This window comes from Henckelia pumila, chromosome 3 (genome assembly GCF_033568475.1).
Source record: "Henckelia pumila isolate YLH828 chromosome 3, ASM3356847v2, whole genome shotgun sequence".
Classification (NCBI taxonomy): domain Eukaryota; kingdom Viridiplantae; phylum Streptophyta; class Magnoliopsida; order Lamiales; family Gesneriaceae; genus Henckelia; species Henckelia pumila.
In genome coordinates, this window is record NC_133122.1 from 133,392,264 (window position 1) to 133,406,404 (window position 14,141).

Below are 14,141 nucleotides of genomic sequence, written 5' to 3' on the forward strand. Positions count from 1 at the left end.
AATCAATAATATGAACTATGTTATTCAATAATGAATATCATTGTTGTATTTATAATACAACTACAAAATAATAAAAGATATCGTAAAATAATTCAAAATATATCTAAAGATATCAAAGATATCTCCTAGAAGTTTCTTAGTATGCTTAAAAGACTCAAAAATAGGAATAATATCACCAAAATAATAAAATCCACCGAAACACACACAAACATGCCGCACTGTGTGTGTGCACGGACCCTGGAAGGTGGTCCGGATCAAGGTCCGTGTGCCCACGGCAATTCTAGCTAAAAATTGACGTTGACAAGCTTCAGGTGAACGGACCCCGTGCCGAGGTCCGTGTCTATGGGTTCCAAACTGAGCGTATTCCTTGTAAAATTCATATCTCGAGTTCTAGTAGTCGGATCGATCTAAAATTTTAACCGTAGCTTCATAACATCCTAAACTACATTTTGGACGGTGAAGATTGGATTTTAATATCCCTAAAGCTTACAAATAATTTCAGTCCTCCCACTTGAGCTCCATGCATTCCAATTTGGCTCCCATGCTCTCCAACTTAACTCCCATGAATTCCAAATCCTTCAACTCTCGACGGTAAATCACAGAGCAAATCTTGGAACAATATGAATCTTTGAGCGCCTTCTAGAATCATATCAGACTCCCCTTCTTCAAAAAGATTTGTCCTCAAATCTTGCCCCTTACCTACAAAATTCAAACAAGATTTAGAAACTTTAAGACTAATTTCCACATGTACTAGTATACATTGCTCACTCAAAACTATATCAAATAACACAAAATTCTTCATGCTTAAACTAAATACCCTATAAGCACTAACACATATAAACATAATTAAAATTCCATTTAGCAAGACAAAGATCAAATTCTTCCCCTTCTTAGACCTAGTTAACCCCAACACAAAGTTCATAGTTAAATACAACCATTGCTTTCTAAGAATAAGAAACAATTTGCATGTAATATGCCACTCACAATTCCACTCGATATATCTCTTCATGCGTAACCATAACAAATATTCATCCATTAGACTCATTCTTTTGGAATTCTCAAAATTACACTTCAACCTCAACACACATGTCCATTCATCAATTAAATCATGCAATGACGAACATATAGAGAAAAACTTATTTTCTTTAAACAAATACTTGCTCACATAAAATTTATCATGAACATTGCACAAGTACTTTTCAAACACATCCTCAAAATCATTAACCCATTCATGTAATTTATTAACATTTTCAAACCATAGGCACCTCATAATCAAAAGAGATAAGAACTCGTACATTTGTGATAGTGTAGTAACAACAACATATTTCTTACCTCGTTGGTACGTGATCAGTGCTTGACCAACAACTCTAAATCCGTGAGAACTTACACCAAAATCAAAAAGTTCTCTTGTACGAAATACACTCAACTTTCTATCATGCTCACGAATAAAAAACTTCATATCCAACATGCACTACAAGAAAAACGTCCAAAGACAACGCTTTTTCCGCGTTGTTAATGTCCTCAAAAAAGCGTTGTCATAGCCAGTGTTGTAAAAGACCACGCTCAAAGACAACGCGGAAAAAGCGTTGTCGTTTCTAGAAAAGACAACGCTTTTTTCGCGTTGTCTTTGTCACAAAAAAGCATTGTCGTAACAGTGTTGTGCAAGGCCGCGATCAAAGACAACGCTTAAAAAAGCGTTGTCGTTTTGAGCAAAGACAACGCTTAAAAAGCGTTGTCTTTTTTATTTAAGCGTTGTCTTTTTTAGTAACGACAACGCTTTTTCCACCTACGACAACGTTTAAAAAGCGTTGTCTTTTCTCAAATAAAAAATAAAATAAAAATTTAATTCACAAATTTTCAATATTATCACTCAATATTCAAAATTTTTGAAAATTAAATCTAATATACAATATTTTAATATTATAAATCATTCAAATATAACAAAAATCATTCAAATATAACAAATAATCGAATTCTTCATGTTCATCTCGGCCATGTCAAAGTTCCTGTCTTATCACTGCAATTGGTAGTTGCTGATCCCATAGTTTCACAAGCTGAAATCATACGCACCTGTAGATCAATTTGCATCAGCAATTTCTTGAAGAATACAATATTAACACTGAACAAAGCCTGACAGAGAACCATAATTAATGACATACCAAGGCCTTGTCAGCAATCATTTTCTTCATTGAGTACGCTAGACTGTAGGAAATTAAAGAGAAATCAAGCTCATGAATAACAAGATTGGAGATGGGAAAATGGTAGGTGGCTGATAACATTGAGTACGCTAGACCTTTTTAAAGTAAAAATTTAAATTCCTTTGAAAATGAGGGAACCTGAAAGCATTGGTGTGTGGTAAAAATTCTGATTGATTCGCTGCTTCCCTGTCGTTATTGATCTCATACAAGTCATTAAAGTCATCAGGAAGTTTAAGCCTTCTGTTCCGGATGGCTGCGACACACACCTTTTTCGGACAAACATAAAATAAATTAATCAACTTTAGTCCATGTAAGAATATAAAACAAAGATTAATTTTTCTTTTACTATGTTCACCTGTACTATTTCAGAGAGGGACTACTCCCATTTGTTACATGGATATGATACCATGGAATCCTAGAAGCGAATATTCGTAAGCCAAATAACATAGCCATCGTGCTCGTGAAGAAACCCCAATCCCACCCTTTATTATCTTGGATCCAAAAAAAAACAGTGAGACTAATAGCACCTCATAATCATCTCGCCAATAGCAACCTGCTAAAGAAACTCGACCTCTGTCCCTCCTCCTTCGGATCTTTATCTTCGAACTGGTCAGCACCATGTGATGGCAATGCAGCTTTTATTCCTCCAAATCCAATGGCTGCGGAGTAAAGGCCAACAGTAAAATCAACTAAAATATCAGTGTGAATATCCATATAAATATAACATATTCACTTTTTCAGTTATAAATAGTAGTAGTGCTTCAATTTTCAGAAATTTAATCCCGTGTTGAAAACGGAACATTTTTATTTCCTCATAACATGCATTTTCGTGGCCAGTGGTCAGAACTCCCCAAAACTAATCTAGAAACCAAATCAATAGCCAAAATTAAAAGAAAAACAAGAAAGAACCATAACCAGAAAACAGAGGAACTAAAAAACAGCTCATTCTTTGCTTAGTGAACTCACAAATCTACAATTTCCCAAAAAAAGATAACTATGATACCAAACAGTGGGATCAACTTATGGAATCAACAGATTTCAGATCATATCCGCCACAAACAAATACAACTTCAAAAAAACGATCTAAATGTGAAGGTTTCTAACAATACAAAAGCATGAGAATATATACAAAACAAGATTTTAAGTGATTGAAAATTTGGTCAACTTTATTATTTGTACCTTCTTATGCTTCATATGTGTGAAGGTATCTTTGTGCCCCTCCAATATCCTGCACATGAAGCCATGAGATGCTAAGTGAACATGAAACAGTAACTAATAATCATACTAAATGCTGAAACGAATGACAATGGATTCGGTTAGATACTTGATGGAATCCTTGATGAGCTCAAAAGACCCTGAATTTATAAAGACAACTAGAGATGCAAGTGCAATAGCTGCAAACCAGTGTACACCACAACACAATCACAACATTATTAGGTATGATCTACACATTATTCTTTTTTTAAAACAACCTATAAGTACATTTTCTAATTAGTTGCCATCCATTATCAAGGTTGATTTTATGAGAAAATTAAAATGTGAAAAAGTTGTAATAAAGCAATGTGGCAGCGTGGAAATTAAATGTTGAAAGTAAATTTTGCATCCACCATATTTATTATCCGGAAAATTTAGATAATTCAGTTTTATTTCACAAAGATTTTAATATTATTCATAATACTACGCCTTTTCTTTTTAAAATTAATATATCATGAATAATAAAAGTTAATAGAAATATAAATAAAAACCAAAAAGTTACAAGGACCCAAATGATCCCAAAATAACCACCTGTATCACTAGACATTATATTTTGCAATAAAACTTGAAAAAAATTCGATTTATATTGGGAATGAAATAAAAACCAACCTGGAACATCTTGTTGACATTGCTGGCACCAAACACTTTGTGAAAGCTAGCAAATTTGTGGGGCTCGTCGGCAGGAAAATACGGCGAAAATACGCAATCCTGCGTACATCTCCACCGAAGAAGCTTGCACGCGGCGCACAGAGACGCTGCCCCTTGCTTTCTACCATTTGATAAGGATTGTCCATTGGAGCGCACCACCTGGTTCAATTTTTCCTTTATACTCTGAAAAAATGAAGTATAGAGTTACATATCGACCCGGTCTTTTCAATTTTCATGCATTAAAGAAGAAGATTGGCCTATGGCTGTGACTTTTTATAAGACCTGTAGCTATAACTTTTTGGATCAAGCAACTTAGCATTCACAGAAACAGTTGTTGATTTTCAAAAACGTGAAAACAGAATAGAGTACCTCATATTCAGCACTGCTTACAGCTTTGTAAGGCAGGTCAAACTCTACCAACAATGCCCTCTGTGTTGAAAACAATACTCACAAAAGATAGGTTAGTTGGTATCTGAGGAAAACTAAGAATACCAGCACTGGCAGCATAACCTATCACTACAGGTAATGAAATCACACCTGGGCTTCAGGAGTTTCAAGTTGAAATCGATAACAAAATAGTGAAGACTCAATGAAAAGAAACCATTTCCTTAATTCCTCCCTACCATAGAGCAACAAAAGCTAAAGAAAATTACATGACAACATAAATATGAAAAGAACGGAAAGGGGGAAAATTTAATGAATGCATTACTCTATGCAGTAGACTAGGCGCAACACGAAATGTGAAATGACATCCTTGTTGACAGTCTCAGATATGCAGTAGACTAGGCGCAACATGAAATGTGAAATGACATCCTTGTTGACAGTCTCAGATGCTTCTACTTGCATCATAATTTTCCTCCATAATTCTTTAACCTGCATCAAATATACCAATTTTACTGTCAAAAAAATATATATACCAATTTTGATTAGCAAAAACAGCAATGTGCAACATTTATATTATATGTCTCATTCAAAAGAAAATAAAATCAAGAAACATTATTAGGGATTGAACTGTACCAATATTGAAATATTGGTATCCCAGCTTTGCAAGGCCAGTTGAAACTAGAGCATAGCTGGAAAAGAAAGAGCTCAAATTTAAATATTTCTGAAAAAAATAAAGAGAAACTGAAATTGCAATGGGAACTAATTAATAAATAGTTCATAACTAGTTTCTCTGATCATCTTTTCATCAATCATGCAGTTGAAATGATTCCAACTATTTCACCTAGAAAAAAAAGTTAGTAGAGTTACATTAATCATTACAAATCATTCAATCACTAAAAACTACTATTTTCAAATCTCAGAGGAAACTTGAAGTTGAAGAAGAACACAAATTTTCAAGAACTAAGAAGCATTCCAAGAAAATTAAAGCACTGCACTAACCCTTTTACATAAGTCAAATTCTCCACCAAAATCAAAACAGACATGCAAAAATAATCAAAAGGTTTTTCCCCCCTTTTGATGCTCACAAGCTACTTCCAATCATTTCCGAACTGGGATTTTTCCTCTTTTGCAAAGTGTTGTTTTAGAGCTGAGGGGGCTGCAAAGCCACCATCGCAGCGTGCAGGAAATGAGAGAAAAATAAATTCAAAATTAATGTTACTTTAATCAAAAACTACAACCGAATCCCATGTTACACAACTCTACCAACTATTGAAAAACATGTGCTTCTATTGGAGATCTAAGACCAATTTGTAGGTCCACCAACATGTGGTTATGCCTTTAAAACTCTAAGCTCTAAAACCCTGCAATCAAGAGTATATTTATTTCTTGAAGTCATGTGTAGCGTATTATATATGCTGAAAAAAATAGGTGTTGAAAAAAAATAAGGATAAGGAACATCATGTGCAACATGAGCAGAATTTTATACGTTTGATCTGAAAAAATTACCTAATAATTCAGAAGATGCCATTATGATGTAAATATCATGTCCATATGCTGGAATGTTTTTAAAGTAACATATCCCATACTCTAGCTGGGTTTGACAGACAAAAATAAATAACTCACAATCCAATCCAAACACAAAAATCGGCGGACAAAGGTTCCTCAAAGAAAAACCTGATCGAAAGCCTAGAAATCGAAATCAAACACCGAAAAAAAAACAGAGATAAATGGGAACAAATCCCAGACCTTGGTAGTGAGCTGCTTTCGAGGAGCCTCCCCACCGGTGGACCCTTCCACCAAAATCGAAGCTGATAAGAATCTCACTTCCAGCAGCCTGCTATAGTCTCCAGAAAGGGGTGGAAAGAGTTGGAAACGAGCTTACAGTAAACAATAATGGAAGCTAAATAAGGTTGGAACCCGAACAGCCATTTTCCGCGGAGATGGTGCGGCGGACAGTTTGAAAACACATCCGGAACGAACTGAAACAGCAGGGGAAAAAAGGCAATCCAATAAAAGTGATGGCATCACCTTTAAGTCATGGTAACTAGACGATGAACAAGTAAACTAGTTGATATTACCCAATAAAGCATGGTAATAACATTATGCTCATTAATCACTGTATACGTTCAAACTGACATACAAAAGTAAGTTAACTCATCGAAAAACTAGATGCGAGATATTTCTGCCCTTTTTCAGACTCGATAAAATCTAAAAAAAGCACTTACATGAAGACCTCTGGTGAGAAGAGAAGGAGAAGTTGGTTTCCCAGAAGAGGTAAAAGCACGAATTGCAGAACACAAAAATAAAAAAAAATTCGAAGCAAGGAACAGAAAAAAAAAAGCACAAACGGATTTATCTCCACTCTGAATAATTTTTACCTCAGAACACCCATTTGTCATCTTAAACAAGTGCGCGATCCGTGGGTAGGCACAAGCGACCAACCTTACCGCCAATCCCTCGTCGCCGGAGTCGCCAAGTACAAGAAGAGGGAGAAAAATCGACGAACCTCGTCAACTACAAGAGCAGCAAAAATCTACGAATGACAAAAAAGCAGAAAGAAGAGGAAGAAATCGCGATTAAGGTTTTGTCAAATTGGAATCGAAAGAGAGCAAAAATAAAGGGAGAAATCGCGATTAAGGGTTTGGGGATTTTGGGTTTTTTTTGTCAGACGTGAAGGGTAAGGATAAGGGTAAGGGTAAGGGTAATATAATATATGTATTTTAACTTTTATTATATTATTATTATTATTTAAAATTAAAAAAAAATTATCTACAAAAAGCGTTGTTGTGCATAAAAAAAACGCTCATCCACAACGCTTTTTAAAAAGCGTTGTGGATGACGAAAAAAATGTTGTCTTTTACAAATTTAAAAAATAAAGACAACGCTTTCTCATAAAAGCGTTGTGTTTCTTTTTTTAACAACGTTTTTTTGTAAAAAGCGTTGTCTTTCAACTGTTGTCGATGACCAATTTTGTTGTAGTGATGATTAACACAACTCTATAATGTTCAACATGCACTTTAAAAATTTTGCTATATACAAGATAAAAGCAAAGTATATCACAAAAAAGTTACCCATAGATGCATGCAAAACACAACCCATCAATCCCATGAAAGTATTACGCACATTAGCTAGCTCAAAAGTTAATACTAGCCACTCAAGCAAATATGACTTTCCACCTATGCTATTCATGCAACACTCGCACACAACAACATAAACCAAATCACTCAATCTCATAACATACAACGATTCAAATACCTTGAGATCAAAAAGTGACTTCAACAAATCAATATGATCCAAATCAATCACTCTTGTAGTATGAAAAATTTCAAGAGACTTAAAATCACAATTTGAAATTAAAGCATATTTCATAGATATCATAGTCACAAATCTCTCAACAAAATCATTAAATCCCAACAATTGAGAATTGAGATCATACCTTTGAAAGTAGGCATTTGATTGGTATCCAACATTTAAAGTTAAATCATACCTCTCGAACGGAACAACTCTCAAATATCTAACCTCACTTTGTGTATGACCAACTTTACATGGATCCAACATGTTGTATCTTCTTTGCTTACTCATTCCAACATCTTTCACAACCTGCAAAGAAGAAAGAATACTGCTCGGGATTGAACCGACTATTTCATCACAATGAGATAAAACCTCTTTGTACATAAGTACTTAAAAGATCTTATTCAATTGCACAAATTTTTCAACCTCACAATTTTGGAACATAATATTTTCTTTTTTTATTGGTTTCTTTCCTCTCTTTTCTTTTCTCTCTTTTTTTACCTCAAAGACCATCTCACTCTTTTGAACTCTTTTTCTTTCGGCCTCAATTATATCTTTTTCTTTTTCTTTTTCCATGGCTATCTCACTTTTTTCATCACTCTTTTTTTCAGCCATATCACTCAATTTTTCAAATTCCAATTGATCCTCAAGAAGTTCTTTTGGACTCAATTGAATAGAAAGATTACAAGACTCATCCAACAACAAATTACTAGTCCCACTATGAACATCAATAGGAGTCTCTTCTACCACAAAAATATTAGATGACTCTTCAACACCTACAATGCTATCAACCACACCATGTATAATAGAAGGTTTTTCATCAAGCCATTCACCTTCCACCGCAAAAAATTCAACAATCACTTCATCAATTAATGAAGTTTTATCAACATCAATTTTCTCAATCTCAACTTCAACTTCACATTTAGATTCAACCTTCACTACAACATTAGATTCAAGCTCTACACGAGAATCCGACACTTTCATCATAACTTCCTTAAAACATTGGCTCATATCATGCGTATCTTTTCTACGACACCATAAGCATGCAATATCAAAGGTACTAGAATTTGAAAGTTTAGATGTACCTTGATGTTCACGTTTGGAAACTCCTCGTTTCCTCTCATTAGGAGCAAAACGTGTCCGCATAGCTCTCTTCAACTCATCCCATGTAAAAATAGGATTCATTCCATGTCTTTTCCTGTTCACCACGACTTTATCCCACCAAGTGCAAGCATAGTCGGTAAACTCTTGTAAAACAAGTTTAAACTTCCTAGCTTCAGAAAAATCACGACCTTCAAATATATTATCTACTCTTTTCTCCCAATTCAAGTACGATTTCGAATCCGAATATCCATCAAATGACGGAATTTTATTTTTCTTAAAAATATCCAAATAATAATTAAAATCTTTTTCTCCACGACAACCATCATCATCTCTATACACATCAATTTTTCTCTCTCTCCTACTCCCATAATCAAACCTCCTTTCACTCTCCCTATAGCCATTGAATTTTCTTTCAAACATTGTACCTGCAAGAAAAATGTTAGTAATAAAATATCCTCACCCAAATTCTCACTAGTCACTCCAAAGAAAATCACTCAATCACTTTTTTTTTTTCCACTCAAATATATGGAATAACTTATGCTTCGTGATTTTAAATATCAAACTCACAAGTTCAAAACTTGTAAACACTTGCCAATCGATTCACGTAGATTGCACAAAGACAAGAAATTGACTTTATGAAGATTGAAATAAACTTGGCACCCAAGACTCACAAGACACAAGAAATTTTGACCACGAGTTATTTTGCTTTCTTTTTTTTTTTGAAAATTTCGGTCTCTTTTTTTTTTGACCGATTATTGATTTTTTTTTTCGAATTTTCTCTTTTTTTTTTTTGAATTTATAACTTGTAGCACAAGACACGAGACATGAATAACAAGTTTGAAAGAATGACACAGAAATTTGAGATGATATAGATGAAGAACGAAGAACAAGGAAAGATGAACGAAGAACGAAGAACGAAGAAAGAATATAGATTAAAGAAGAATACGCCTTACTTGAATCAAAACCTTAAGCATTGATACCAAATGATTTGAATCTTATGTATGAAAGACAACATGATTACAACGAATCGCACCTCAATTCGATAACAAAAGAAACAATTATTTTTCCCTATCTTTGAAACAAGTAAGTTTGCAAAATCCACCTCTAGTTGAACCCGTAACTAGCAACAGGTAATTGCGGAATAAACAATCGATCACAACGGGACCTTCAAAGGAACCTGTCTTTGACAACTCACGAAGATAATCAATCGACAAACGCCACAAAGTTGTTAAACTTTGATAAGTTTGATTTGACAAAGCAAAAGCTTCAATAAAATTCTAAAGAGAATTTTAGACTGATAAAAATCAATAATATGAACTATGTTATTCAATAACGAATGTCATTGTTGTATTTATAATACAACTACAAAATAATAAATGATATCGTAAAATAATTCAAAATATATCTAAAGATATCAAAGATATCTCCTAGAAGTTTCCTAGTATGCTTAAAAGACTCAAAAATAGGAATAATATCACCAAAATAATAAAATCCACCGAAATACACACAAACATGCCGCACTGTGTGTGTGCACGGACCCTGGAAGGTGGTCCGGATCAAGGTCCGTGTGCCCATGGCGATTCAAGCTAAAAATTGACGTTGACGAGCTTCAGGTGCACGGACCCCGTGCCGAGGTCCGTGTCTATGGGTTCCAAACTGAGCGCATTCCTTGTAAAATTCATATCTCGAGTTCTAGTAGTCGGATCGACCTGAAATTTTAACCGTAGCTTCATAACATCCTAAACTACATTTTGGATGGTGGAGATTGGATTTGAATGTAACTAAAGCTTCCAAATAATTTCAGTCCTCCCACTTGAGCTCCATGCATTCCAATTTGGCTCCTCTCCAACTTGATTCCCATGAATTCCAAATCCTTCAACTCTCGACTGTAAATCACGGAGAAAATCTTGGAAAAATATGAATTTTTGAGCGCCTTCTAGATTCATATCAAGCATGGATGCTAATGAAGAGCCTTTAGAGACAGATGATGTTTCTTCTACTAATGCCAGTGTTGATGTTGGTGTCGTCAACACCACGGACAACACTGTTGATGAGGACTACGACATGGATGCTGCTCATTCCCTCATGTTGTATTCTGGTGATGTTGCCGCTGTTTGGCCTCTCTTCGCTCATAGAGGTCTACTGGATGAGAGGAACATTGATGTACTCTCCTATGAAAGGTACAATTTGATTGATTTTTTGAAGCTTCGACAGCTCTATTCTACTTTTGTTGCCGTGATACCCTATTGTAAGAGGGTGATTCTGGAATTCTATGCCAACATGACTGCTAGCATTGAAGATCCATAATCTGCAAAATACGGCTTGGTGTATCTACGGGGTCGGCTGTTCGAGTTCACTCCAGCCGTGATCAACTCTCTCTATTCCACCCCAGACTTTGATGAAGGCAATCCTCCAAAGATCAATGAAGTGATTACTGTTCTCACTGATGGTATGGTCAAACAATTCTCTGACCATTTTTCTGCTGCTAAGCTCACCTCTTTTTATTTTGTGCTGCATAAGATAGTTGTGAGGAATTTGACTCCTTCATCCAACTCAACAGTTATCACAAGACCACAGGCGGTCATTTTGTATGCCATTGGGACTGGAAGTCCCTTCAATTTTGGGAAGATGGTATTCAAAACATTGCTCCAGTTTGCTGAAGCTGCCATTCCCATCTTTGATATATGGCATTTTGGAATCTCAGGCTTTCATCCGTAATATTAAAGAAGATCTCACTGATCAACCTGAGATTTTGAAGTTAGTAGCTGGACTTCTCAAGGGAAATCGAGTTCTGGATTTTCCCTGGTCTGCTACTCCTACTCCTGCTGCTGAAGCTGCTGGTGTTGCACCCAGTGTTGCCAACACGGGTGACAACATTGATGAAACAGTGCCTACTCCTACTACCTTGGAATTCACCACTACCACTATTCAGCTGCTGATGACTCGTGCTGAAGAGAAAATTGTGCAAGCACAGGAAGATATTGCATTCTACAGCATGATCTTGGTTGATTGTCGGAGACAACTTGGCATTTCTGGCCAAACAGGTGGAGATAATAGTGCACAAGCTGAAGCTGGTCCATCTGGGACTAAAGATGATGAGGATGAAGCTACTGATCAAGAGGGATCTGATAGTGATCAAATTTAGATTTTTCTTCTTCTCTCATCTTTGCTTATTTGTTTCATTTTGATTATAATATAAGTGTTTTTGTTCGTTCTAGTTATGTGCTTCAAGTGCTCTTACATTCTTTAACTAGACTAACATCTTCTACCCCACTTATGCTCTGATATATGAATTAAAGAATCCCATGTGTTATTGTCCATGTTATCCACCGTGTTACGACACGAGGGACAACACGTCAGGGGGAGACTTTAAAATTCAGGGGGAGAAGATTTTTAAACTCAAGGGGAGTTTGTGATTATTTCATACTTGTGCAATGTTTTGTCCAGAAAGAAAAAAGGGGAGATTGAAAGGAATTTTAATCCTTGATATTTTCGACCCTTGTATTAATTTATATTATTAGATTTTTCTTTCTAGACAAGATAAAATATATGGTAAATATCCTGATTATATATCGATTATGTTAAAGATATATTTGCCAAAGTTTAAATCATGTCTTGATAAGGTGATTAGTTGATATAAAATAATTCGATATTATCAAGATTTGATTTGCAAGATTTGATAGAGTTTATTTTCTACTAAAAAATGTTTCCTTATTCATGTAGGACTCTATCTATGAAAATCTTCAAGATTTGAATGCTAATCTATAAAAGGAGATTTCACGCACAAGATGAGAAGAGACTTCAGACGATAATCCTCTGCGCAAAGACTGGAGAATTCCATTGAAGAATCAGACGAATTCTGAAGCAAGGTTTGCAACCATCGTTGTTGCATGTCTCCGTGTTGCCGTTCGTGTTGAAGACATCAGAGACAACACTCTGGAAACTATGTTGTTGAAGATCTTTGTTGTCTCTTCAATTTAGGCTACGGGAGTTGCATCCGATCTCTTTTATACTCTGTTGTATTTTAGGATGCAAGTTTGATTTCTCAACTTATTGAGAAATTTAGGATTTAATGACTTTTCGTAAAATTACTATGATTGCTTTGTAAGACTGATCTTACGTTTACTAGTAATATTTATCCCTAAGGCACCCGCATGAGTTTTATACTCGTGCAAAATTAATTACTTGTGTTTTATTTTACGCTTTAAATTTTCACTACACTGTGTTGTCTGTGGTGTTATAACATGAAGTACAACACTGCCTATTTTACATAACCAACCACGTACACCGTTTCTTTCAGTTTGATTTGGATTTTTGGAAACAATATGTTTGGGATTACTCTCCCTTAAAAATTAATTGAAACATGAAAATCTTTTTTTGCAAATATTATTTTCTAACTTGAAATCTCGGTGGAATAAAGAAGATTGAGAGATGTGTAATTAGATTAGTTGATTTATAGGATACTTCATCATAATTAAAAATAATAACATACTTAATTGTTTGAAAGAGCTAATTTTTCATTTTCTGCATATATCTATATATATATATATATAATTTCCGTTTCATGTCAATAATTAATCTATTGTAAATATTGAAACGATTTTTTTAAACCAAGCTATTTCATGTTATGGAGAAAGATATATTAAAAGTATGTTGAGTAGGGTAATAAATTGATCGTGCATGTACATTATTCGCTTTTAGATGTTTTTTTATAAATATAATATAATTCTTAGCATTTATCGATTTCAATAATTTATTATTTATGTATATTGTATGTTCAATGATTTCAATATTGTTTCAAACTTATATTTTCTGGTTTGTCGTGTTTTATTATACTAGCTTCATGACAGATTTGGAGTGAAAACATCTTTGATCCTCACACAAGAGCCAGGATGTGGATTGTGAAAATTGCTTGTTTTATAGCCTGATATGGACAAATTGAAACACCAAAGAATATAGCATAGGTATTGTTCAAAAATGATCCAAGAAAAGCCAAATTGGGGTTATGGTTGTTTTTGTCACAACCATTTTGGAGGTAACAGCACAAAAGAATTAGAATCTCCAAAATGTTGATCTTTGTTTTGGTTTAGAATAAGGCTATCATATTAGGTATGTGGGAGAAAAGAATCTCTAATTCTCTATGATCAAATATATAAGAATCCTAGCGAGAGAAGCACATAATATTATTAGATCATCATCACATCATACATGGATAGATCTTTAAATTAAATGGTTGATTCGTGCTTGCCATTTGTACTCGGG

The 14,141-nt window shown here is 34.6% G+C and overlaps 1 protein-coding gene across 6 annotated transcripts; it reads right to left on the reverse strand.

Annotated features, from left to right (window-relative positions):
- Positions 1–1,871: 1,871 nt before the first annotated feature.
- Positions 1,872–7,154, reverse strand: LOC140889288 (probable DNA primase large subunit). 6 transcript variants are annotated; one of them, XM_073297006.1, is made up of 13 exons: positions 6,863–7,154; positions 6,231–6,463; positions 5,267–5,325; positions 5,118–5,173; positions 4,810–4,973; positions 4,638–4,719; positions 4,470–4,529; positions 4,062–4,283; positions 3,378–3,426; positions 2,554–2,857; positions 2,337–2,464; positions 2,160–2,202; positions 1,872–2,070 (listed from the first exon to the last, which is right to left on the reverse strand). In XM_073297006.1, the coding sequence occupies exons 5-9, from the start codon at positions 4,947–4,949 to the stop codon at positions 3,382–3,384; spliced, it is 549 nt and encodes a 182-aa protein (XP_073153107.1). In that variant the 5' UTR covers positions 4,950–4,973; positions 5,118–5,173; positions 5,267–5,325; positions 6,231–6,463; positions 6,863–7,154; the 3' UTR covers positions 1,872–2,070; positions 2,160–2,202; positions 2,337–2,464; positions 2,554–2,857; positions 3,378–3,381. The 6 variants fall into 6 exon arrangements, with proteins under 6 accessions (XP_073153107.1, XP_073153103.1, XP_073153105.1 ...); XM_073297002.1 differs by having other exon boundaries at positions 4,810–4,996; XM_073297004.1 differs by having other exon boundaries at positions 2,554–2,613; positions 2,726–2,857; positions 4,810–4,996; positions 5,118–5,325.
- Between the last annotated feature and the right edge of the window lie 6,987 nt (positions 7,155–14,141).

Bases quoted from the DNA above. Each gene is read 5' to 3' on its own strand.
- LOC140889288 (XM_073297003.1), bottom strand. From the start codon at position 4,979: ATGCAGGTTAAAGAATTATGGAGGAAAATTATGATGCAAGTAGAAGCA. The intron at 4,720-4,809 runs GTAATGCATTCA...GCTCTATGGTAG, and splicing joins CGCCTAGTCTACTGCATAGA to GGAGGAATTAAGGAAATGGT. The intron at 4,284-4,469 runs GTACTCTATTCT...TCATTTTTTCAG, and splicing joins TAAGCAGTGCTGAATATGAG to AGTATAAAGGAAAAATTGAA.